The following is a 24277-nucleotide window of genomic DNA, read 5'->3' on the forward strand; positions in this document are numbered from 1 at the left end:
GTATTTATAAGATCTCATTCCCTTCAATTATTTTGGTGCCTAATTATATGTAGGTGTATGTGGGTTCTAGTATCCTATTTTTTGCCAATCTTTTTCTTTGAGTATATCTTATCTCCTTAACTAGATTTGTAAACCAGATTTTATAATTTTTTAACACTTCACTTCCCTTCGCTCTTTGTGTGCATGGTGTTCATGTAGGGATACTTACTGTTGAGTTGAGTGGCTCAAAGAATACCTGGAGTAAGATTTTGGAAGAAACCAATTCCGGAATGGCAAAAGTTTCTGGCTTCATTTATACCTGTATGTAACAGAGTATATGTATTAGAATTAATTTTTCCTCAATACCTATCTGAGTTGGTATGAGAAGTTATTTCCTTAATCTGTTGAGGTTATTTTGGCTTATTTAAATATTGGCTTGTTAATTCGAGAAGTCAGATTCATTTTTACATTTAGATTCATGTTTCTTTTTCTGATTTCTGATAGGCTAAAATTACTTTATTTGTAAAAATCTATTACAAAATTAATTGACTTAAAAATTGGGAGTTTTTTGGGGCACCTGGGCGGCTCAGTCAGTTGGGTGTCTGACTCTTGATTTTGGCTCACGTCATGATCTCATGGTTTGTGGGATTGAGCCCTACGTCAGGTTCTGAGCTGACAGTGCAGAGCCTGCTTGGAATTCTCTCTCTCTCTTTCTGTCTCAATGAATAAACCTTTAAAATAAACTTTTAAAAATGGGAGTTTTTTGGGTTTTTTTGAACAATGTCCTACTTTAAACATTGAAAAAAAATTTTTTTTTAATGTTTATTTTTGAGAGAGAGAGCCAGAGCATGAACAGGAGAGGGGCCGAGAGAGAGAGAGAGAGAGACAGAACCCAAAGCAGGCTCCAGGCTCTGAGCTGTCAACACAGAGCCCAACTCAGGGCTCAAACCCACGAACCGTGAGATCACGACCTGAGCCAAAGGTGGATGCTCAACTGACTGAGCCACCAAGGCGCCCTGAACAATGTCCTACTTAAATAAGAGTGCTGTGATTTCACATCTAGGACCTCAGCCATGTGGCCTCTGGGGAGTCGGTGGATGAAGATGTTCCTCCTCCGTCTGTGTCCTTACCAAAGCTGGCAGCTCTTCTCCGGGTGTTCAGTACTGTAGTGAGGAGCATTGGGGAACGCTTCAGCCCAATTAGAGGTCCTCCAATTACTGAGGCGTATGTAACAGATGTAAGTGTCTTTAGGACTTTTAAGTATCATTCAAAAATAAAATGGTTGTGTATTGTAAATGTTTCTCTTTACCTTGTGAACTATGTTATTAACTCTTCATTTGTTTAGTATGTAGGTACATATGTGGCTGCTTTCTTAAATCACCAGGAAAGTAGGGAATCCTGTTGTATCCCTCTTCTTTCCCCACCCCCATATGAGACAAAGGCTACACTGCATTTTAAAATGTGCAAAGTTTTATCTCATGAGATCCTTCATAAATGCATTATTCTTGTTCTTTTAATATTCTTTTAAAATCTTTCATAAAATTAATAATTTTGCTTTTCAACTACTGAGTTTAGTTTTTCAGCATAATAAGAATAGTACATTACAGAGAAATCCTCAAAAAGTAGTTTTTTCTGAGCATGGCAGGATGAAACAACTTGATAGCCTGACATCAAAGGTTATAAAGTTATAAGAACTTAAATACATGGTAGTGTGAGATCAGTTATAAGAGGCAGTGTGATTGCCCCTCTTCAGCAGCCCCAAACGTGAGCTGCACTGTATTAGTCTAGGGAGTGGCTCTGTCTGATAGAAATGAGAAGGGAACCTGTCACTGGCTGTGCTTGAATAAGAAGGGAGAAACATGCATGATGTAGTCATAAAAGGTTAAATGATTAAAATTTTACTGTTAGGATAAAACTCTCATGTTTATTTACTTCTGTTGAATATGTTGCTAGATAAAATAGGATATTAATTGTATATGTAATTTTTGGTAAGTTAATTGTGTATTTGAGCAGAAATGTCAGATCTTGAAGATAATTAAAACCAGCATTTTGATAGTTTAAACCTGAACAAGATGATTTAATATCTTCAGGGTTGATGATTGTTAGTGTTGAAATAAGGGCAATAAACTCAGATATAAAACAAAAGGAAAGAACAGTCCTTTCCCAGGGTAGTTATATATTTATTATATTCTTTTATGAAGGTCTTCTAGGCCTTTTTAACCTATAGGTTGAAGCCTGGATGTAGTGATTATTGAATATTACAGAAAAATATACTGTGTCAATTTGTTGGCTTTTTCTTAACTTACTTTTATTAGAAATTTAGTACATTAATAGTGATGCTTATTGTTTAGTGGGGTTTTTGGTTGGAAGTTACATGATTTTCATAATCCTCAAATAGGTATTGTATGTTATGAATGAGAGTTTTGTTTCCAAAGAGGCCATCAGTACATGAACTTTCATAAGCTAAGGTGACTAGGATATTTAGTTTTAAAAGATTGATTACCAAAAGCCCAAGTGCTTTAATGGAGAAAGATTATTTTCATGGCTGGTTTATTCCCATGTTAATACTGTTCTCAGTACTGGTGTATTTCATGAATATAAAAATTCTGAGCTTCAGCCATTTGGTCACTTTAGGTGGGGGAGGGAGGGTGATAGAAATTGGGTATGAAAGAAATAGAGGATGGCAAATTCCATTTTCTGTCACAGTAGTACTTTAGAATTTTTTAGGCAAGATCATTGTGTGTATTTTACTAAAGATACCCTTGTTATTCAGCCACTGAGAGCTAGAATATTAAGAGACTACTGACAAGGCAGGCAGTTAATTTTCAGTTGAAACTGCATTAAATAGAAACTATTTTTTTTACTCTGTGGAAGCATGTGAATTTTTTTAAAAAGCTGCTTGTTCTCCCCATTTGCAGGTTCTGTACAGAGTAATGAGATGTGTGACGGCTGCAAACCAAGTGTTTTTTTCTGAGGCTGTGTTGACAGCTGCTAATGAGTGTGTTGGTGTTTTGCTCGGCAGCTTGGATCCTAGCATGACTATACATTGTGACATGGTCATTACATATGGATTAGATCAACTGGAGAATTGCCAGACATGCGGTACAGATTATATCATCTCAGTCTTGAATTTACTCACATTGGTATGTGAATTCTTGTTTGTTGCTTTTTAATATGTTTGTTCATTCAGGCCCTTAAATTAGTGTAGAAGAAGTGAAGGCCTTGGTTGTTGTTCTTTTAAGAGTGCGTTAATTAGTCGTATTTACATAATCTAGTTTGCTTTTGCTCTGTTATCTGTTTACTTTTAGTGTTTGATCTTAATATAGCTTTTTTCCCTGTCTCTCTTTTTTTGGATGAAACATTGTCCTTCACATAAGACTATCGAGTACACATGATAAATACTGTATCGGTACTTGATAGCTATTTTGAAAGACCTTGTTCTGTTTTGTTTCCCAAATCAAACTTGTTTTATAGTGTTTATTCTTTCCTTAATCATAAATATTTCCCTTCCTCTCCGTCTTTTATTATGGGCATTTTGAAGGGTATTAAAAAAATAGAATAGCATAATGAATCTTTGTATTTATAATTAGAAACACATGGTCCCTCTGGTTTCTTCTAGGCCTCTGACTCTGTCTTCCTTGCTGTGCTTCCATCCCCAACTGAATTGTTTTAAAGCAAATTGTAGCTGATGTTCTGCTGAACATTTCTGCCAATTGCCATTGTAAAAAAATGCCCATATTTAGGTGTAGATACATGTATCCTATTTAAGTGTCTCAACATTTAAATGTTACAATGTTAAGGACTTAAAATATAGTTTAGATATATTACATTTTTAATTAATATTTTTCAGAACAGTTTTTAAGGTTTTAGAGAAAAATTGAGCCTGAAGTACAGAGTTCCCATACTCTCTACCACAGTAGTTCCCCTCATTATTAACTAATCTTGTTTAGTGATACATTTATTACAATTGATGAACCAAATTGACAGGTTATTAAGTGAGGTCCATAGTTTACCTTAGGGTTCACTCTTTGGATTATACATTCTAAGGTTTTGACAAATGAATAATGCCACCATTATAGTATCATACTAAATGGTTTTCCTGCCTACAGATCCCTTGTACTCTACCAATTCATCCCTCCCGAATCCTGGTAACCACTGATATTTTTACTGTATACATAGTTTAGCCTTTTCCACGAGGTCTTCTCATTGGAATCAGTGTGTCGCTGTTTCAGATTGGCTTCTTTCTGTTAGCCTTTTGCCTTTAAAAACGGTTTCTTGGGGCGCCTGGGTGGCGCAGTTGGTTGGGCGTCCGACTTCAGCCAGGTCACGATCTCGCGGTCCGTGGGTTCGAGCCCCGCGTCGGGCTCTGGGCTGATGGCTCAGAGCCTGGAGCCTGTTTCAGATTCTGTGTCTCCCTCTCTCTCTGCCCCTCCCCCGTTCATGCTCTGTCTCTCTCTGTCCCAAAAATAAATAAACGTTGAAAAAAAAACAAAAACAAAAACGGTTTCTTGTCCTTTTGTGTCTTGATAGCTCACTTCTTTTTGTTTTATTCTTTTAGATTGTTGAACAGATAAATACAAAACTGCCATCGTCATTTGTAGAAAAACTGTTTATACCATCATCTAAACTACTATTTTTGCGTTATCATAAAGAAAAGGAGGTAAGTGATGCCCTGATAAGAACTTCTGGTAACTTAGGTCATTGAAGAGTTGACCTAAGTTGCCTATTAGGCTACATAAATGAAATTGAGTAAAATGCTAAATACTGGGTTTAAAATACAATGATTACAGTGATCCCTTTAACTTAGTATTTGTTGATTGTCAGACTGATGGGCAGCTATTCTTTTCATATTTCCGTAATTTGTTTTTATCAAGTTTTATTAAAATTTCATAAAACAAGCAGCTATCTTTTTAAAGTTACAAGTTCAGAAGTACTGTGTATGTCACAAATTTAACTATTAGCTTTTCAACTGACTCCCAGTCAGAACCGCGACAGATTTTCCAAGTAGTTGTTGAAAAACCAATTTTAACAAATTGCTCTTTTTGTGTGTGTTTTGATACTTTTATGAACTCTTAATTTAGAGGACCCTTTCTCTCTAATCAGGTTTTGAAAATGTTTAAAATTTATTTACTTTGAGAGAGCATGCATGAGCGCATGCCATGCACGTACGTATGGGGAAGGGCAGAGAGAGAGAGAGAGAGAGAGAGAGAGAGAGAGAGAGAGAGAGAGAGAGAATCCCAAGCTGGCTCTGCACCATCAGCGTAGAGCCCGACACAGGGCGGGAGCCCACCCTCTGAGCCGAAGTCAAGAATTGGACGCTTAACTGAATAAACCACCCAGGCGCCTCTGAAAATTTTTATAAACTTTTTGATGCATATAGGTTCCTTAAGGTTGGATTTTTAAAGAAATTAAGGTCTCTGATGTTCTGGACAGTGAATTTCTTAGTCTTCAAATTGATTTGTATCATCACATTAGGCAGCTAGTAATTTTATTTTCCATTTAGTTATCACTCTCCTGCATTCTCTTTTGAAGGTTGTTGCAGTAGCCCATGCTGTTTATCAAGCAGTGCTTAGCCTGAAGAACATTCCTGTTTTGGAGACTGCCTATAAATTAATTCTGGGGGAAATGACTTGTGCCCTAAACAATCTGCTACATAGTCTACAACTTCCTGATGCCTGTTCTGAAATAAAACACGAGGCTTTTAAAAATCATGTATTCAATGTAGACAATGCCAAATTTGTAGTTATATTTGACCTCAGTGCCCTGACTACAATTGGAAATGCTAAAAACTCGCTAATTGGGGTGAGTCTTTGCTTGTAGTGGCTTTGTTTTAATCTCATTTAAGCCTCTTGTCATTGCATGTTTATTTCATTTACTGTTATCATGTCGGTGTGTCTCTGGAGTCACTGTAGAACAAAGTGCCATATTTAGGACATGCCTGGATAATTAAAATTGACAGGAATATTTTCTTGTTAGATTTCGTTTTCTTCTTCCTTTCCTTGACAGCCTTTGAAAAGATTCTTTTCACATTTGTTTTATTTTTAGGAAAATGTCTTCTATGAATTTCTGTTGACTCTAGCATACCTATTAAAAATTTGTCAACATTTTCTACAGCTCAAATTTGTGTAGTTCTTTTAATACACAGCTCCTTCTTCCCTGCTTTTCTCCTTCTTCCCTGCTTTTCTCCTTCTGTTCACTAAAGTTAGTGCTTACAGATGGTTTTACTTTTTGACTGCCTACTTTTCTCTAGGAATACTCATATATTCTTTCTTTTGGGGAAAAGAATAAAGATAACTTTCCTTTAAGAAATTTGAAGTGACCTTGCTTTTTTGATTTATAATTATTGCTGATATGTATATTTTCCCCTTCTGTTAGACCTTGAAGGATTGAAAAACATTGCTTCTAATAAAAAATAATAGGATTTAATTAAGAGATAAAGTTTCCTAAGAGGGAAGGGAGGGAAAAGCCAACATTTGATGTTTATACTTGCATGCTCTCGTGATCAGATTGCCTTGTGTCGCTCTGCGTATAGCTCCTCTTTTCACTGCTCCTTATGGCAGATGTTGGAAGGAGACAGTAAACTCTACTCGGACCCTAACCTTTCATTGTTGAGCACTTCTTACTGTATATAGATTTGAGGAGGTTTTTGTCTTGCACTCTGGAAACTGTATCGGGAAGGGACAGTCAGGTGGAATGGAGTATGTTGGCCGTGGAAGGAAAAGGAAAAGATGGAAAAGGCTTAGAGTGGCAGGAGGTACCTTTTTTCTCATTGGACAGGGCACCTTGCCATTTGCAGCAGATGGAAAATTGAGGAGAGGCAGTCTAGTCTAGTACACTAAAGGGTACCGAGTGCTTTGTTTAGATCAGGAATTAGTAGACTTTGGCCCGTGAGCCAAGTACAGCTCAATACCTATTTTTGTTTTTCTTTTTAAAAAACAATGTTTATTGACATTGAATTCACATACCATATAATTCCCATTTAAATTCAAGGATTTATAGTATGTATAAAGATAGTATAGTATTGTATGTATATATATACTATATTTACTGTAGTAAATATGGTTTGTAGTAAATATGGTATGTATAAAAAGTTTCTGTAAGGAAACTTTTCTGGAAACAGCCACTCTGATTTATGTTTTTGTCCATGGCTGTTTTCTCACCGCCCTGGCAGAGTTGAAGAGGTGACCATTGCAACAGAGATATCACCTGACCTGCAAAGTCTAAAATACTTACTTTCTTCACAAAAAGTGAATGCTGACCCCAGATTTAATGCACTAGATTGTTTCTGGATTTAAATCTGTGGTTTTAGACTTTAAAAATGTGTGCACATATTTTGAAGGACAAGCGTGTCTTGGAGAAAACAAACATTTACTCTCTTTTTACGTCATCAGATGTGGGCACTGTCTCCAACTGTCTTTGCCCTCCTGAGTAAGAATCTGATGATTGTGCACGGTGACTTGGCTGTTCACTTTCCTGCCATTCAGTATGCAGTGCTCTACACGTTGTATTCTCATTGTACCAGGTACTGTGCTGTACGGATACTTAAAATAATTTCTTTTTAATTTTTATGAGGGAAGATGGGCACTTGAAAGTGTTGACTTTGGAACTGCTTTTTTAAAAAAAATTAGAGATGAAAGATGATTTTTCTTTTGTCTTCCAGGCACGATCACTTTATATCTAGTAGTCTTAGTTCTTCGTCCCCGTCTTTGTTTGATGGAGCTGTGATTAGTACTGTAACTACAGCTACAAAAAAACATTTCTCAATTATATTAAATCTCCTGGGAATATTGCTTAAGAAAGATAATCTTAACCAGGACACAAGGTAACTAAGTGCTAATTTCATAATATGAGGTGTTCTTAACTTTCATTAACTTAGCTACATAATTTGAGGGTAAGAAATCCAGCCTTAAGGCAGTGGGGTAGAGCAGCCTTTTCGTTACGACACACTTGAAAATACAGCTTTATTATTTAATCCAGGATTTCTTGTTCTTTCCCGAAAGAATTGAATGAAACCTCCCTGCCTGCAGTTGTGTAGAAGAATGTACCTATACAGTTTTTTTTTATATTCTGTGCTACACCTTCTGGTTTGGGGAGATTTTCTTAAAAGGCATTCAACTTTTTGACAAAGGAATTTCTATAGTTTGAATTTTTGTTTTCTATTGCTTGAGATAGTTAAAAAGCCAAAAGCAAACCAACGTAAGAAGAATAGATTATTTTAAAGCTTTTCTTTCTCTCTTTCTCTCTTTCTTTCTCTCTTTCTTTCTCTTTAATGTAAAATCAGTTGTATATTTTGTGTTTCAGGAAACTGTTAATGACGTGGGCTTTGGAAGTGGCTGTTTTAATGAAGAAGTCTGAAACATACGCACCTTTATTCTCTCTTCCATCTTTCCATAAATTTTGTAAAGGCCTTTTAGCCAACAGTAAGATTCTGTGATTTTTAAAGATTTTGTTAATCTACACTTGAAAGGGGTCTTTAGTAAAATGAGAGAAAGATAGTCACTTGAACATTTTCATAACATGAAATGTATAATTCCCATCTCGGGGCAGATGCATAATCTGTCTTAGCTTTTGTTATTTTTTTTAATGTTTATTTTTGAGAGAGAGAGAGAGAGAGGGAGGCAGTGTGTGCATGCGCGCATGTGGGCAGGGAGGGACAGAGAGCGAGAGAGACATAGAATTGGAAGGAGACTCTCGGCCCCGAGCTGTCAGCACAGAGCCTGACGCAGGGCTTGAACACACAAACTGTGAGATCGTGACCTGAGCCAAAGTCGGAACCTTAACCGACTGAGCCAGCCAGGTGCCCCAAATTTTGGTATTCTTAATACATGAAAAATAAATTGTTTTTAAGTGGTTGTCACATTTTTAATCTTACAAAAATACTTATACATTCCATATACTTTTGAAATTTCCTTCGGAAAAAGGTTTGGGTGAAGACTAGTAACTTTAAGTGGGTTTTATTGAACGTATCGTTTTCCCAGCTGTTACTGCCAGTGATGGTTCTAGGCAGGAGCAATGCCTAGTCCGTAGTGTGGGCGCTCACTATTTGTTGAACGAGTGAGTGTGTTCAGGAAGTTATGGTGTACTGGCATGTGATTTCTTGTGGCAAACTGAAAGTATCTTTTAATTCCTGTTAATAGCTCTTGTTGAAGACGTGAATATCTGTCTGCAAGCCTGCAGCAGTCTACATGCTTTGTCGTCTTCCTTGCCAGATGATCTTCTACAGCGGTATGGACTAAAGCTTCTATCTTCTGACCCTGGTCCTAGTACCTTGGAACTGTTGCTGCACTTCTTTCTGTTACCTGTTTCGTTTTTTTTGTAGGTGTGTTGATGTTTGCCGTGTTCAGCTTGTCCACAGTGGAACTCGCATTCGACAAGCATTTGGAAAGCTGTTGAAGTCAATTCCTTTAGATGTTGTCTTGAGGTATAACAGTTGTGTTAGAACAAACACATCCCTCCCACTATGTTTTAACTGCCTAGTAGTCCTTCAGTTTAAGAAACGACAAATTGCCTATTAGTGAATCAGTGTCACATCTTGTGTGGCACTTCTCAGTGACTGAAGACATGTCAAAGGATCAAATTGTCCAGGTCTAGAAGAAAGTAACAAAGTTTAATATTTTTTATAAACTTAGAAGCTCATGGTAATAAGTACCGAATAATTTATATAATAGGGTGCCAAAATGTGTTTCTTAGTAGTTCAGTTATTTGAAAAACTCAACTGTAATCTTTATTTTTTACTAGGTTGATTTTGAAACTGTAATAATATTTCAGTGTCTGTTTTGAAGTCTGTTTTATTTTTTTACTTCTGCATTTAGTTGGCAAGGAAATAGCCCATTTACAGTATGAACTAGCCTGTTAACTAAAACATTTTGTGTAACAGTGACTTTATTTTCTGTCTACAGCAATAACAATCACACAGAAATTCAAGAAATTTCTTTAGCATTAAGAAGTCACATGAGTAAAGCACCGAGTAACACATTCCACCCACAAGATTTCTCTGATGTTATTAGTTTTATTTTATATGGGAATTCTCATAGAACAGGGTAAGATTTTCTTTGACTCTTTCATCTGGGAAAAGCAACCTAAATGTACTTGAATATCTTGACCCTACACCCATTTTTGGAGAGAATATGTCAGGAGTGGCAGAATAGACAGTGATATCTTCTCAAATGGGTTATTTTAGTTTCCAGCAGTAGGAAGAATTGCTTCGAAGATAGCATCTGAAGAAACAAAAATGGGCTTTAAAATTGAGTGATGAAATATGTTTGACAGTTAACTGTTCTGACTTAGTCATTAATGCTTGAGGAGAGGCCTGGGGACATAGTCATTCTGCAGGTGCTGAGTTGCAGTGAATGTTTTATCCTGATAGCCAAATTCTCATGGGCCATTTACCGTAATAATCCTTCCACATCGTACCCCATCCTGTTTTAACTGTAAAAGACCTCCTCAGCATGAAAGGTAGGGATATAATGCTTCTCAGTGTTAAGGGTTTTTCCTTTTGAACTAGGAAAAATTGTAGTCCCCTACTGTTCCCCTTGCAAATTTTTTTATTTTTTATTTTTTTTTATTTAATGAAGTTGTCATTGTCTGTTAAATATGAAACTCCTTTTCCCAGGAAGGACAATTGGTTAGAAAGATTGTTCTATAGCTGCCAGAGACTGGATAAGCGTGACCAATCAACAATTCCCCGAAATCTTCTAAAGACAGATGCTGTCCTTTGGCAGTGGGCTATTTGGGAAGCAGCACAGTTCACTGTGCTTTCTAAGTTGAGAACCCCACTGGGCAGAGCTCAGGATACGTTCCAGACAATTGAAGGTAAGTGGCTTTGTGCTTTTTCAAACTTGGTGATAGAAGTACCTTTAAACCCTATATTAAGAAATGATGGGGGCTCCTGGGTGGCTCAGTCAGTTAAGTGTCATAGGCTTGATAGCGGATCTGGTCATGATTTCATGGTTTGTGGGACCAGGCCCCTCTTTGCGCTCTGTACTTGTAGCGTGGAGCCTACTTTGGATTCTCTCTCTCCCTCTCTTTCTTCCCTTCCCACTTGCGTGTGCTCTCTCTCTCTCTCTCTCAAAATAAATAAATAGCCTTTAAAAACAAAAGGGTTTCTTATCTTTGTTCAGAGATTTGAGGTTATATGCTTTTTTTATTCCTCAATAATTGATCAGTCTTTCAGATAATATTTGCTAAAATAACCTTTCATTGAATAATTGTGTTGACAACAGCATGGATGTCTTTTTTTGTTAAAAAAAACTAGGGGATTTGTGTTAAAACATTTTTCCCCCTAAAGTAAAAGACCTTTCATGTTGTGAATTTTGTTTTTAAATGGTAGGTTAGAGAGGATGCTTGACAAATAGGAATTTGTGAAATTATCTCTAACTTCTAGAATCTTTAGAGATGTCTTTTAAATATGGAATTCTGTCTTTGCTTTAAGGTATCATTAGAAGTCTCGCGGCTCACACGTTAAACCCCGATCAAGATGTTAGTCAATGGACAACTGCAGACAATGATGAAGGCCACAGTAGCAACCAGCTTAGACTTGTTCTTCTTCTGCAGTATCTGGAAAATCTGGAGAAGTTAATGTATAACGCATATGAGGGGTGCGCTAATGCATTAACGTCACCTCCCAAGGTTGGTTCCAGTGGGTTGAGTGTTGCTTTGTAGCAATTTCATGGTCAAGCCTGGCAGTGTGTGCAGAGCTGAAATCCCAGTAGTCTTGTGTATTTGAGACATCTGTACCTAAAATTTTAACCAACCGTGAGCTCTTCTTTTTCTTTATTCTAAAGGTCATTAGGACTTTTTTCTATACCAATCGCCAAACTTGTCAAGACTGGCTGACGCGGATCCGACTCTCCATTATGAGGGTTGGGTTGTTGGCAGGCCAGCCTGCTGTGACAGTGAGGCATGGCTTTGACTTGCTTACAGAAATGAAGACAAATCTATCTCAGGTAAAGTGTATCTGGAGTTAATTTTAAATCTGTTGATTAGAAAAAGTTGAGTTTAATTCCTTGGTTGTGATTTAATCTATGAATGAAATAAGTTAAAATTTCTGTTCCAAGTCACTATTCATATTTTGTGCTTAGAACATGTCAAATGTTTAAGGGTTTGGAACTTTAAAGGTAGTTCTAAGAAACTTGTAGAAGAAATAGTTCTTGTAATCATTTTTAGTAACTATAATGTACAGGAGAGTGCAGGTAGTAGTCTTTTAACGTATGCGGAAGTGTATATAATGTTATAATGAATGGGAAGAGTGCTCGTTTATAAATGGGTTCAATAAACAATTGGAATCCAAAAATAACAAATGTTTCTTAATTCGATAATAGCAGTAGGCAATATTCAGACATAAAATTAATCATCCTTTAGTTCATGGTTATTTATATTTGACTTTTGCTTTATATTTACTGCGTATGTTACTCCTACAGATAGCACAGTTTAAATTTGGGTAACTTTTTTTTACTTTGTAAAGCCTGACACCATCTGCTGTTAAGCTTGTGTCAGTTACATTTTGTAGCCACAGTATATGTGAAATTTCAAGAATTCTAAGCTAATAATGTAATGTTGTAAAAATAATTGTTAAATACACGTGCTTTTAAATGGGCTTTGGTTGTGATCAATGGTTGTAAATTTAGTAGATGCTTGAATTTTAATGGTATTGAGGTCTGTGGTTAATTGTTGTGAATGAACTTCCAGGGGAATGAATTGGAAGTAACCATCATGATGGTGGTAGAAGCTCTGTGTGAGCTGCATTGTCCTGAAGCCATACAGGGAATTGCTGTCTGGTCATCCTCCATTGCTGGCAAGAATCTTCTCTGGATTAATTCAGTGGCCCAGCAGGCAGAAGGGAGGTAAGTTGGAAGGTAGGAAATAGGTAATGGGATATCTTTACATTTAAACCCTCTGTATTCCTGGATAACATTGTAGTTAAATGTTAAAACAGCTTTGTTCAATTTCAGCAATTGAAACTCGCTGTGAATCACTTTACTAGGAGTCATCTTTAGTCTGTTCTTTAACAGCAAAACTTAGATGCCTTTCTTACTTACAGATTAGTAAGAAATCCTCCTTAAAATAAGATCTGCCAATTACTTGCATCATAATTGATAACCTTTCTTGTCAGAGTCTGGTACAAACTGTCCTTCATGGCTAGAGGGCTTGCTCATTAGCCCTGTGCACTCATTCTCTAGGTAAATGAATATGTATTGCAATAGACTGTGTATATTTATGTCCGTTTTCCCAAGTCTGGAAAATGTGGGAAAAATAGAAGAACTCATAATTACATCTGCTAGTGATAACTGTTAGTTTTGGTGTACGTGCCTCTGTAGTTCTTTTTTCTTTTATATACAGTCTTCTCCCCATGTTTCTCAGAAATGGCTGTGTTTCTGCTACTCACATCATTTTGTTTATTCACTAACCTTTAAAAAAATATTTTGGCATGTTAAATATTCTACAATGTTATTTTTAATGACGCAGTTGTATTTTTTGTGAGTGCACCATAATTTAACTTTCCTTATTCTTGGACAGTAAGGTTGTTTCTGATGTTTTTTACTAATCTTAATGTACCATAGCACTTAATTCTTCATAGTAAGCTATAGCTTATAATTTTGTTTCTTTTCTTTGAATTCATTCCTGCAAGTTGATTTACTAGAAGAAAGGCTACAGACCTTAAGGCTTATGATACATACTGTTGCAAAGTTATTGTACAGAAAAGAGATTCCATTTTATATCCTTAATGATAGAGTAACCCCTTCCCTTTGCTGTTGTGAATAGTGAGGGTCACTGAGAAACAACCACCCTGCCACCGTCATCAGTGAAGATAATTTGTTTTAATTTATATGTTTTTAGTAATGATTAATATAACTTTCCCCTTAATTTCTATTGACCATATGTGATTTTTAAAAACAGAGATTTTTGTCTTCGTGGCCTCTCATATTTTCCTATACTGGTATGTCAAGTATAGGAAATCCTGCTATACTGATAGAGCAGGATTGTTGATGTGGTCTAATTTCTTGATTTATAATTTGTTTTTAATGTTTATGGTGTTTTTTCATACCTGGAAGTTTTAAATTACACCATTAGTATCTGTTACTTTATGAATTCTTTTTTAAAACTTGTTCTTCTACTTAGCCTTGGCATATAATGAGATCAGATACTTAATATTTTCTGTTATTTTATACTGCCTTTAAAAAAACTTTAATAGTGTGTACATTTATTTTCATTTGTTGTGAGGAAAAAATCTAATTTCGTGCACCCCACCCCACACAAAATAATTAATTCGTTATCTCTGCTCAGTTTATTTGAGTGATTAATTTTTTTTTTTTAGTTTTTTTGGAAATGAAGTCTGTGGCTAATTTAAAAGTAAGGACTATTTGAATTTGCATTGAAGGTTTGAGAAGGCCTCTGTGGAGTACCAGGAGCACCTGTGTGCCATGACAGGTGTCGATTGCTGCGTCTCCAGCTTTGACAAATCCGTTCTCACGTTGGCCAACGCTGGGCGAAACAGTGCCAGCCCCAAACATTCTCTGAATGGTGAGCGTCCCGGATTTAAATAAAAAGTCGTGGGGCGCCTGGGTGGCGCAGTCGGTTAAGGGTCCGACTTCAGCCAGGTCACGATCTCGCGGTCCGTGAGTTCGAGCCCCGTGTCGGGCTCTGGGCTGATGGCTCGGAGCCTGGAGCCTGTTTCCAATTCTGTGTCTCCCTCTCTCTCTGCCCCTCCCCTGTTCATGCTCTGTCTCTCTCTGTCCCAAAAATAAATAAACATTGAAAAAAAAAAAATTAAAAAAAAAAAAAAGTCGTATACGCTCAGATAGTTTGTATTAATGATCCTGTTGTATAGTTTAGATTTCTCTGCTCATTAAAATATTTATAACTTCCCTGGATCTCTCTGTTTTATAAAATACATTTACTCAGGTGAATCCAGGAAAACTGTGCTATCCAAATCAACGGACTCTTCCCCTGAGGTTATAAATTATTTGGGAAATAAAGCATGTGAGTGTTACATTTCCATTGCGGACTGGGCTGCCGTGCAGGACTGGCAGAATGCTATCCACGACCTGAAAAAGAGTACCAGCAGCACTTCTCTCAACCTAAAGGCTGATTTCAACTACATAAAGTAAGGACTGTTTTTCAGCTAAATAAATTTTCAGCAACCTTAAAGTCTGCCTCTATGGCAGAAAAATATTAAAATTGGTACCATCTACTACTGCAGCATGTTTGAAGTTCTAGTAATACTGCTGTTCAAAAAATGACTACAACGAGAAACCAGCGTTAGATGTGAGGAAGATACTCATACGGTGGAAAACAGACTTGTTAACTGTTGAAACGGTCATTTGATCTTCATTCTCAGAGCTTATGGTTTTAAAATCAAAAGGAGTGGAAGCAAATTTGTTACTGCTTTAGGAAGGGTCACATTTGATGACTTTTCATGGTTGGTGGGCTCACGCCCCACGTCAGGCTCTGTTCTGACAGCTTGGAGCCCGGAGCCTGCTTTGGATTCTGTGTCCCCCTCTCTGTCTACCCCTTCCCTGCTCATGCTCTGTCTCAAAAATAAGGAAACATTAGAAAAAAATGAACTTCTCAAAAATATCCTTGAGAGGACAGAGTTTATAAACATTTATAAAATCAGCTCCCTTTCTTTTCATCTCCATATTTCTCTGTGCATTTATTAATCCCTTAATTCAAAATGTGGGTACTGGGAGCCCCTGGCTGGCTGTGTCGGTAGAGCATGCAGTTCTTGATCTCAGGGTCATGAGTTCGAGTCCCATATTGGGTGTAGATATTATTTAAATAAATATTAAAATTAAAAAACAAAAACCCAAATATATGTACTGAATTTCTTAAATCAAAATTTGTGTACCCCCAAGAGGTTGGGACACAGGAGTCGTTAGCTGTCCTTCCCATTGTGGAGCTCAGCTTCTAGGGAGCAAATGGGTTAATGGGTAATTTTTCCATTGAGCATGTACTATGTGCCAGGCAGTGGGGTGTAGCACCTCATGAAACATGAATTCCGACTCTTGAGGAGTTCCCTTCTAGAGGGACACACAGGCAGATAGACAAGGTTGGGAATGCCATCAGCATGACATTTGGGCGAAGACTTAAGGAAACAGATCTGATGAAAGAATAATGTGCTTTGAGTGTTCTGGAAATGGCCCAGAAAGTGGCCCAGAGGCCACTATTATTGAAGCAGAGTCAATAATAGGAGATCAGGATAGAGGGTAGATGGGGAACTGGGAGAAGGACTTTGACTCCCAGTAATATGGAAAATCTTAGGTGAGATTTGAACAGGAGAGGCATGTCATGATTTGACTTAGTCATTCCCCCTGCTGTTGGGAAGAGACTGGAGGTGGATGACAGGGGTGGCAGCATGTAGACCATTTATCTGTGGGACAAAGGTGGAGGGAGGACAGACACTGTTAGTTGAAGCAGGAGCACACAGAACCAGGAGGTGTTTTTACGGTGCATATGAAACATGCGGAGGAGAGTAGTAAGCAATTAAGAATTGGATTTGGAACAAAGGAGAAAAGTCTAAGCTAGAGAGTGATTTGGGGGTTCATTAGCATATAGGTGACAGTAAAAGACATTTTTTTTCTCTTCACACTTTATACTCCAGAGCCTTTGTAAGCCATGAAATCACAGATTAAGCTCTGGAGAAGGGTGAGTGAAAAGGAAAGAAGGCCAAGGTCAGAATCCTTACTAGCATCTTTGTTCCAGGAAGGGAGAGGGAGCCACTGATAAAAACAGAAAGACACTGAGGAGAGAAAAGTCCAAGATGTAGGAGAAGCAGACTGGAATAGTCAGTCTTGTCAGAAGCTCCAGAGATGACAAGCAAGAAGAGCTTTGTAGAGAGAGATCACGAGAAGCGGCTGGGTTGAGTAGTACTATTGAGTGGTGGAGAAAGTTGAAAATCAAAAGCTTTAGTTAGGTTACTTGGGTGGTGAGTTTTTCCTGAAGTCAAGGAGAGGAGGAGGCTGTGGCTGGAGGAGAATGTTGTGTAGTTACCTGAAATATTGGAGAGTTTTAGTGTTCTTTCAAGTTCACGGGAAAGAGTGACAGGAAAGCAGAGGTTTAAGAAACAGGATAAATAACATTGAAGGATCAACTGGGCCCTACTTTTTTTGTGCCTCAAGGAAAGCAGCGGAAGTTGGATATAGACTGTTTTGGGAGTGGATAGATGGTGGATTAGAGGTAAGGGGAGAGGAAATGAAAGGGTAGAGGATAGATGGTTGGGCTTTTTGTTTGTTTTATGGTTTTTTTTTTTTTTTCAAGGAGTCCATCATTAGCTGACAGTGTGAGGGCATTGTAGAGAATAGTGGGGAGGGACACGGGAACCTGCCCCTGGAGAGGACTCAGATCCAGTAGTGGCCGGAATGATCAGGGTGCTGTCACCAAACCTTGACAGTTCTTCAGTTACAGCTTACGTGAGAAGCTGGCATTTACCTTAATCCAGGCTTGGAGCTTATACAGTAGAGGCAGGTGCAGTTATTGATGTCATATTTCCAGTGCTGGCTTCAAGCTGAGTTGTAAGGCAGGTGACACAGTGAGAGGGACAGGAAAAGATGAGAGATTAATAGAATAGAAAGAGATGAGAAACTAAGTCATCTTCTTGGTTGGAAATCACCTGTAGTAGGAATGGGAACAGAGTGAGTGATCTGAAAGTAGCAGGAAGGAGCTAGGAGAGGGCCTCTCCTCACATGGATGCTGCAGGACTAAAGGGGTTTCAGAGGTGCCACCATTTTCAGATAAGGTGAGGAGATGGAAAGGAAGAATTCTCTGAAAGAAGAGAAACGGGTTCCGTGAGACACGTTGGAGAAGGGAGAGAGGGAGGATGGCCAGCAGTGAAAGGAGGCAGGACGAGGATGGAGCCCTGAGATAGTAGGACAGGAGCCCTCCAGGGGCTTAGGCTTTAGGTCGGGAATGGGGTCGCGTAGGGAACTGAGAAGTAGCTTGGGGAGAATCACATGTTGCCATTGCCCTGCAGCGGTCTGTCAGTTTGTTGGATGGGCCTGGAGGATAACAGACTACAAAAAGAGGACAGGTGAGCGTACTAAACTGAATGTCTATAGTTGTGGCTTTCCGGTTTGCCACTCCAATTTTAGTGCTAATTAAGTTGGTAGTCCCATCTTCAAAATAGAAATAAAATGATGGCCTACGTAGAAGGAACTTCACCAAAAGAATGCTGTGTAACTGGGCTTTTTCCAGAATTTGTTCTGCCTTTCTTTTGAATGATTGCACAGGCTGGATAGGGTGTGATGTAAGCTAACTGATGTTTTAATTACAGATCACTAAGCAGTTTTGAATCTGGAGAATTTGTTGAATGTACTGAGCAGTTAGAATTGTTACCAGGAGAAAATGTCAATCTACTTGCTGGAGGATCAAAAGAGAAAATAGGTATTTGAGATAATAATCTTAAAATTAGGTATTTTATGGACAAGTTGCCCAAAATATTTGGCTTAGTATTTTACTGGAAAAACGGGAGGTTTTTGTACATTTATTTTGGGGCAGAGTCCCATGCGAAGGAACATTTGTAGGGCTGTTTTACTTACATTTGATTTGGCAAATGGAAACAGTTTAATTAAAGTTAATCTAACTTAAAAAGACTGTCATAAGACTTGGAGATTTATCTGGCCACGTTTGAAAAAGTTCAGTGTTTAAGCTAAATATTTTTCTTAGCGTCTTAATGTGGTTCGTTAATTTCTTTACCCCAACTGGCACATTCTGTAAAATACTACACTAAAATTAGTATTGTGAGTACTTTGTGTGTTAGCACCGCTTTGCCAAATTCAGTAAGGTTTGCAAAATAGGTGTAGATTTGCCCCTTTAAAATGTAGCATATGTTGGTTTATTGATTTTCGAACTTGGGAAATCAGCTGATTCGGGTGGGTGTGAGATATAATTTGAATGCAGACTGTGACTTTTATATAGCTCTCAGAAATGCTTCATCATAGTGTTCAGCTGGCTGAGCTTAAATATGAAAGAATGTATTCATCAGTGATAACTTTTTAATACTGTTAAAATGTCTTATCATTCTTAACACGTTAAAAACAATTTAACAGAATTTATTTAACTTCTCTGTAGATATGAAAAAACTGCTTCCTAACATGTTAAGCCCAGATCCAAAGGAACTTCAGAAATCGATTGAGGTTCAGTTGTTGCGAAGTTCTGTTTGTTTGGCAACTGCTCTAAACCATATAGAACAAGACCAGAAGTGGCAGTCCATAACTGAGTAAGTTTAATCCGAAGGAGGTTAATGTGCACTGTGTGTACCATATGGTGAATGTACGTACTTGGCGATGAATCACTTAACAGTTCACTACAATGCTAGTTAGTCATGATAGCTTCGTTTTCGTTGTAGAAGTCGCGTGAAACGTGAGTGCCCCTTGCCAGCATATATAGAGTTTGAAACTAAATAAACTGTAGAAATCCACAGAAGCATGTCTTGACTTGCTTGTGTCATTTTACTAAAGGGCAGACAGCTCTTCTTCCTTTCCCCTCTTTGGATGCCACTGTGGTAGCATCTTATCAAACTGCCTTATCTCTTTAGTGATTACCGGCTGGAAAATCTCATTTGTTAATTAACAGTATATATTTTGTTTCAGAAATGTGGTAAAGTACTTGAAGCAAACCTCCCGCATAGCTATTGGACCCCTGAGACTTTCTACTTTAACGGTTTCACAGTCTCTGCCAGTTCTAAGTACCTTACAGCTGTATTGCTCTTCTGCTCTGGAGAACACAGTTTCTAACAGACTTTCAACAGAGGTGTGTATGTGTGTATTTTTATCAGGATATTTTTGTGAACATTAATAGGCATTTGTGTAGAAAAAGATTTCTTTGAAAAAAAATTTTTTTTTTAATTTTTAAAATAGTATTTGTAGCATTTGTTGGACAAGGTAGTAAATACAGAAATCCAAAATGCCATTTTCAGGCACATTTTCATTTGAGAAGTGTATGAGGCAGATGGAGGAAGTAAAGATAGAGAGTTTTAAGGATGGCTAATTGCTTAATTTTTTCCTTTGTTTGTTTTTGGAAGAAGAGAGTGTATGTAAATATATTTCCGTTTGACAGGTGTTACAAATTTTAGATTTGATTAGTGAAGATACCCGCAAGGTGCCTGGCTGGCTAGGTGGTAGAGCATTTGATCTCGGGGTCTTGAGTTCAAGCTCCATGTTGGATGAAGAACATACTTTAAAAAAAAAAAAAGACACCCCATCCTTCCAGATAGGGGACAGTTTAACCAAAGATGGGCCCTTCCCAAGGGAATTAGAATCTTTGAGAATCTGCTAATAAAGTAGTAGTTTTATGTTTCTCTGTAATCTAACTTCTGTTTTATAGTTAATATGCTTGTGTTTATTTTTATAAAAATGTGCTTTATTGATAAATTGGACTTGATTTTTTCTTTCTTTTTAAGGCAAAGCAAAGATTTATCTTAGACCGTCTCTTTTCCTCTTGTGATTAGAAGATAAAATGAAGAAAGGGGGGAGTTGAATAGACAAGTAGAGCTGAGTAGCTGGTTTAAGGGGATGCAGGTTAACTCGGTCTACAAACATGCATGGAGTCTGTTTGCATTAAGTAGTTTTGGTTTTCCTCTGGCAGGATTGTCTTATTCCACTCTTCAGTGAAGCTCTGCGTTCATGTAAACAGCATGATGTGAGGCCGTGGATGCAGGCCTTAAGATATACCATGTACCAGAGTCAGTTGTTGGAGAAGATAAAAGGTAATTAGCTTGGATTTTTTTAATAGCTTTGATTGAGATATAATTTACACGTTTGGCATGTACAGATCCGTGAGTTTTGACAGATCTTTACCACCAGTTCGTTCAAGATCTAGAACATTTATATCACCGCAAAAAGTTTTTCTTATGCCTCTACCCAGTCGCCTCTCCCATGTGTCCTGTCTTGGGCAAGTGCTGATTTGTTTCCTGTCACTGTAGATTAGACCTGTCTTAACTAAAGTTTTGTATAAATGGGATCATACAACTCTGTTGTGTCTGGGTTCTTTTCGGCACTTTATTTTCAAGGTTCACCTGTGTTGTGTGTATCAGTAGTGTGATCCTTTGTGTTGTTGAGTAGTGTCCATTTGATGGATGCACCATAATTTATCTGGTTCTTTGGATAGATCCTGGAGTTGTTTTAAAATGTGGGCTATTATGTGTAGAGCCGCAGTGAAATTCGTGTACAGGTCTCTGGGTGGACATATATTTGTGTTTCTCTTGAGTAAATGCCTGTTAGTGAAATTGTTGGGTCGTAATGGTTCAACGTTAAAAATAAGTTGGCGAGTTCTTAGAACGTGTTTGTACATTTTACATTTCTTCTTGTGTCTCTATCTTTGGTGGTGTTGGTCTTTAATTTTAGTCACCTGGCACTAGTGTATAGTAGTATTTCATTGCGGTTTTGTTTGCATTTTCCTGATGATTAATGAGATTGAGCCTCTTCATTTGCATAGTGACCACTGTGTATCTTACTTTTTAAAGTGTTTAAATCTTGTCCGTTTTTAGTCAAGTCATAAACTTGTTTATTTGTTCTGGATATGAATTCTTTGTCAGATATAATGGACTGTGGATGTTAAGTTTTAAACACTCCAAATGAGTTGACAATTAGTATTTGTATAAATATTAGTAGATCTCATTTTTAAGAAAGAAACGTCTCTTATGTTAAAAGGGTGTTAGCAATTTATTGCTTGAAAATGGAAAAGTTGCCAGAATTCTGGCAAAGTTGTAGAATTGTAGTTGAAAATTGGGGTAGCTAAGACTACTGAATACATTTGAGTATTAAATTTCAGGGGGACCTGGGTGGCTCATTCAGTTAAGCTCCCAACTCTTGATTTTGGCTCAGGCCATGATCTCACGGTTTGTGAGATCAAGCCCTGTGTCAGGGCTCTACACTGACAGCACAAAGCTTGCTTGGGATTCTCTCTCTCCCCTTCTCTCTTTGCCTCCCCAACTGGCATGCCCACGTGCGCTTTCTTTCTCTCCCTCTCTCAAAATAAATAAACATTAAAAAAAAAAATAATTTCAAGTAAGGTAATGCTGGGGTGTGGACTCGCATTGCAGAGTGATTACTGGGAACTGCGACTCTCCTGGACTCTCAGTGCTGTATATATTTGGGTTGGATCATTAGCCCAACTTTTGCAAATGGAAGGACCTTAGGGCAAGTCATTAAACTTCTGAGTCACATTCCCTTTCAGTTCTGGGTATTGCCTTGCTGAGGAGATTCTTGTAAGGATTATGGGAGATGAGATAAGGCATATAAAAGCCCTGATGCAGAGCATGGCATATAGTAGGACTACAAATATCATCTTCTTTCTCATCCTTCCCATATTGAACAAGTTTTAAAATTGGGAATAAAAAGTCAGTAACTCAGCGATTATATTTGAGACAAAACTCGACTCCGCCTTGCCTTTTTTTCTTCGGCAAGTGTGCTTTGTGCCAGGTATTGTGCTCGAAGTTGGGATGTAATGGTGAACAAGACTGTTTTCTGCATTCCTAAGACCAAAGGGATTCTAGAGTCTAGCAGGGAAAACTGACGTCGTACAAGGAACAGCAGTGGTGTGCTGACTGGAAGTGCACGTACATGGTGCTGAAAGAACGTAAAACAAGAGCACCAATTTAATCCTAAGAATCAGTTGGAAAAGGATTTGGGGAAGAAGTAACATTTAATCTGATATCTGAGGGAGGTAGAGATGAGAAGGAAGGTGGTGGGCCATTTGGCTGGAAAAAACATGGGAAGGCCAGTGGCAATAATGAAAGATTCTTAGGTGACTCAGTTTGCCTAAGGGAGAATGGGAAGAGAGGAAGCTGAAGGAGACTGAGATTGGAATGAAATGTAAAGCATCAGTGCCTTTCAAGATAAATTCAGGAGTTGGGATTTTGTCTGGGCAGTGGGAAGCCTTCAGAGGGAAGTTAAGTGTTCACATTTATCTTTGTATAAGATGACTTCAGTTGCAGGTTGGAGAATGGACTAGAAGAGGAGAAGACTGGGGGCAGAGGGACCCATTAGGCTAAAGTCCCTGCTAAAGGTAACCAAGGTAGTGTGATAGGGATAGACAAAAAGTAGATGTGATAGGAGGGCTGAAAGTGAAGTCCTGTGACGGCTGCCAGGCATCTGCTCAGGTAGCCAGGTTGATTATGTTCCTCAAGAAAGGAAAAACAGGAGAAGGAAGTAGAGTGTTTGGAGGGTGGCAGAAAATGGATTTAACTTGACACAATTTGAAGTACCCTTGAAATGCCTGACTGTAGGTGAACTGGTAGGCAGGTGGGACTCAGATGTCAGGTCTGGGCTCAAGATGAAGACTCCACAGTCATCAGCATTTGCATGGTAATTGAAACTACAGAAGCAAATGATACTGTCCAGGGAGAATATGCAGAGTAAGAAGAGTAGAAAGCCTAGGATCGACCCCTAGGAACATCAGTTTTAATGGATGGGTAGTAGAGAGGAAGGAGACTGAGGGTTCATCAGAAAGGTAGGAGTAAACTCGGAGAGAATGGCGTGATAAAAGGGCAGAGGGTACTTCTACATGAAGGAGGATGGTCTAGCTTTACCCTCACTTCCCACTCTTTGGCCTGAGCCCTTTACTAAAAAGATCTAGAAACTGAAACGCCGATCTCTTAGAGTAAATCATTTTTACTTTTGTCAGCTTCATTGTATACATTTATTCCAATAAACATTTATTGTCTGTTGTATGCCAAGCACCATGCTAGCTGCTAGGGATTTAAAGATGGTGAAAAATGAGTTATCTTGATTTAAGGAGGTGGTAGGGAAGGGAAAATAAATAGCTGGGGAAGAATTTTTGGCCATGTTTCCGTGCAGTCTGCGACTAGACCCATCAAGGACTAATGAAACGTTTTCTTCTCTCCAGAACAAACAGTTCCAATTAGAAGCCATCTGATGGAATTAGGTCTAACAGCAGCAAAATTTGCTAGAAAACGAGGGAATGTGTCACTTGCAACAAGACTGCTGGCACAGTGTAGTGAGGTTCAGCTGGGAAAGACTACCACTGCTCAGGATTTAGTCCAGCATTTTAAAAAACTATCAACTCAAGGTCAAGTGGATGAAAAATGGGGGCCTGAACTTGACATTGAAAAAACCAAATTGCTGTATACAGCAGGTTAGTAAAATGAACTGTGGTTAGTATATGACAAAATAAAAATCATGTGTATGAATGTTAATGTGTATGATGTAAGGCAATAAAAGTTGGGTTTTTTTCAGCTGTGGCACAACATTTGTGTCCTGAATAATAAATTACCTGTAATTGACTTATCTCTATAATTTGGGGCTTTTAAAAGAGGTAATTTTGGTGTATTCAAGTAAGAAAT

The 24277-nt window shown here is 38.0% G+C and overlaps 1 protein-coding gene and 1 long non-coding RNA gene across 6 annotated transcripts in view; one reads left to right on the forward strand and one right to left on the reverse strand.

Moving 5' to 3' along the window:
* The window catches only part of LOC147573087 (uncharacterized), a 476171-nt gene that overhangs the window by 157575 nt on the left and 294319 nt on the right, over positions 1–24277 (reverse strand). The gene's annotated exons all lie outside the window — the stretch shown is intronic.
* The window catches only part of SMG1 (SMG1 nonsense mediated mRNA decay associated PI3K related kinase), a 140451-nt gene that overhangs the window by 76669 nt on the left and 39505 nt on the right, over positions 1–24277 (forward strand). For all 5 annotated transcript variants that reach the window (XM_086692960.1, XM_086692961.1, XM_086692959.1 and 2 more), the window contains 21 exons: positions 1043–1216; positions 2898–3122; positions 4538–4639; positions 5512–5781; positions 7371–7501; positions 7640–7801; positions 8281–8399; positions 9117–9204; positions 9299–9400; positions 9879–10019; positions 10592–10791; positions 11411–11607; positions 11763–11924; positions 12667–12821; positions 14357–14499; positions 14881–15082; positions 18248–18357; positions 19045–19192; positions 19566–19725; positions 20560–20680; positions 23821–24069. In XM_086692960.1, coding sequence (XP_086549086.1) covers positions 1043–1216; positions 2898–3122; positions 4538–4639; positions 5512–5781; positions 7371–7501; positions 7640–7801; positions 8281–8399; positions 9117–9204; positions 9299–9400; positions 9879–10019; positions 10592–10791; positions 11411–11607; positions 11763–11924; positions 12667–12821; positions 14357–14499; positions 14881–15082; positions 18248–18357; positions 19045–19192; positions 19566–19725; positions 20560–20680; positions 23821–24069 — 3361 coding nt within the window. The remainder of the gene's footprint in view (positions 1–1042; positions 1217–2897; positions 3123–4537; positions 4640–5511; positions 5782–7370; positions 7502–7639; positions 7802–8280; positions 8400–9116; positions 9205–9298; positions 9401–9878; positions 10020–10591; positions 10792–11410; positions 11608–11762; positions 11925–12666; positions 12822–14356; positions 14500–14880; positions 15083–18247; positions 18358–19044; positions 19193–19565; positions 19726–20559; positions 20681–23820; positions 24070–24277) is intronic.

The sequence above is a fragment of the Puma concolor genome, chromosome E3 (genome assembly GCF_028749965.1).
Source record: "Puma concolor isolate L17-30 chromosome E3, mPumCon1.1.hap2, whole genome shotgun sequence".
Lineage (NCBI taxonomy): Eukaryota > Metazoa > Chordata > Mammalia > Carnivora > Felidae > Puma > Puma concolor.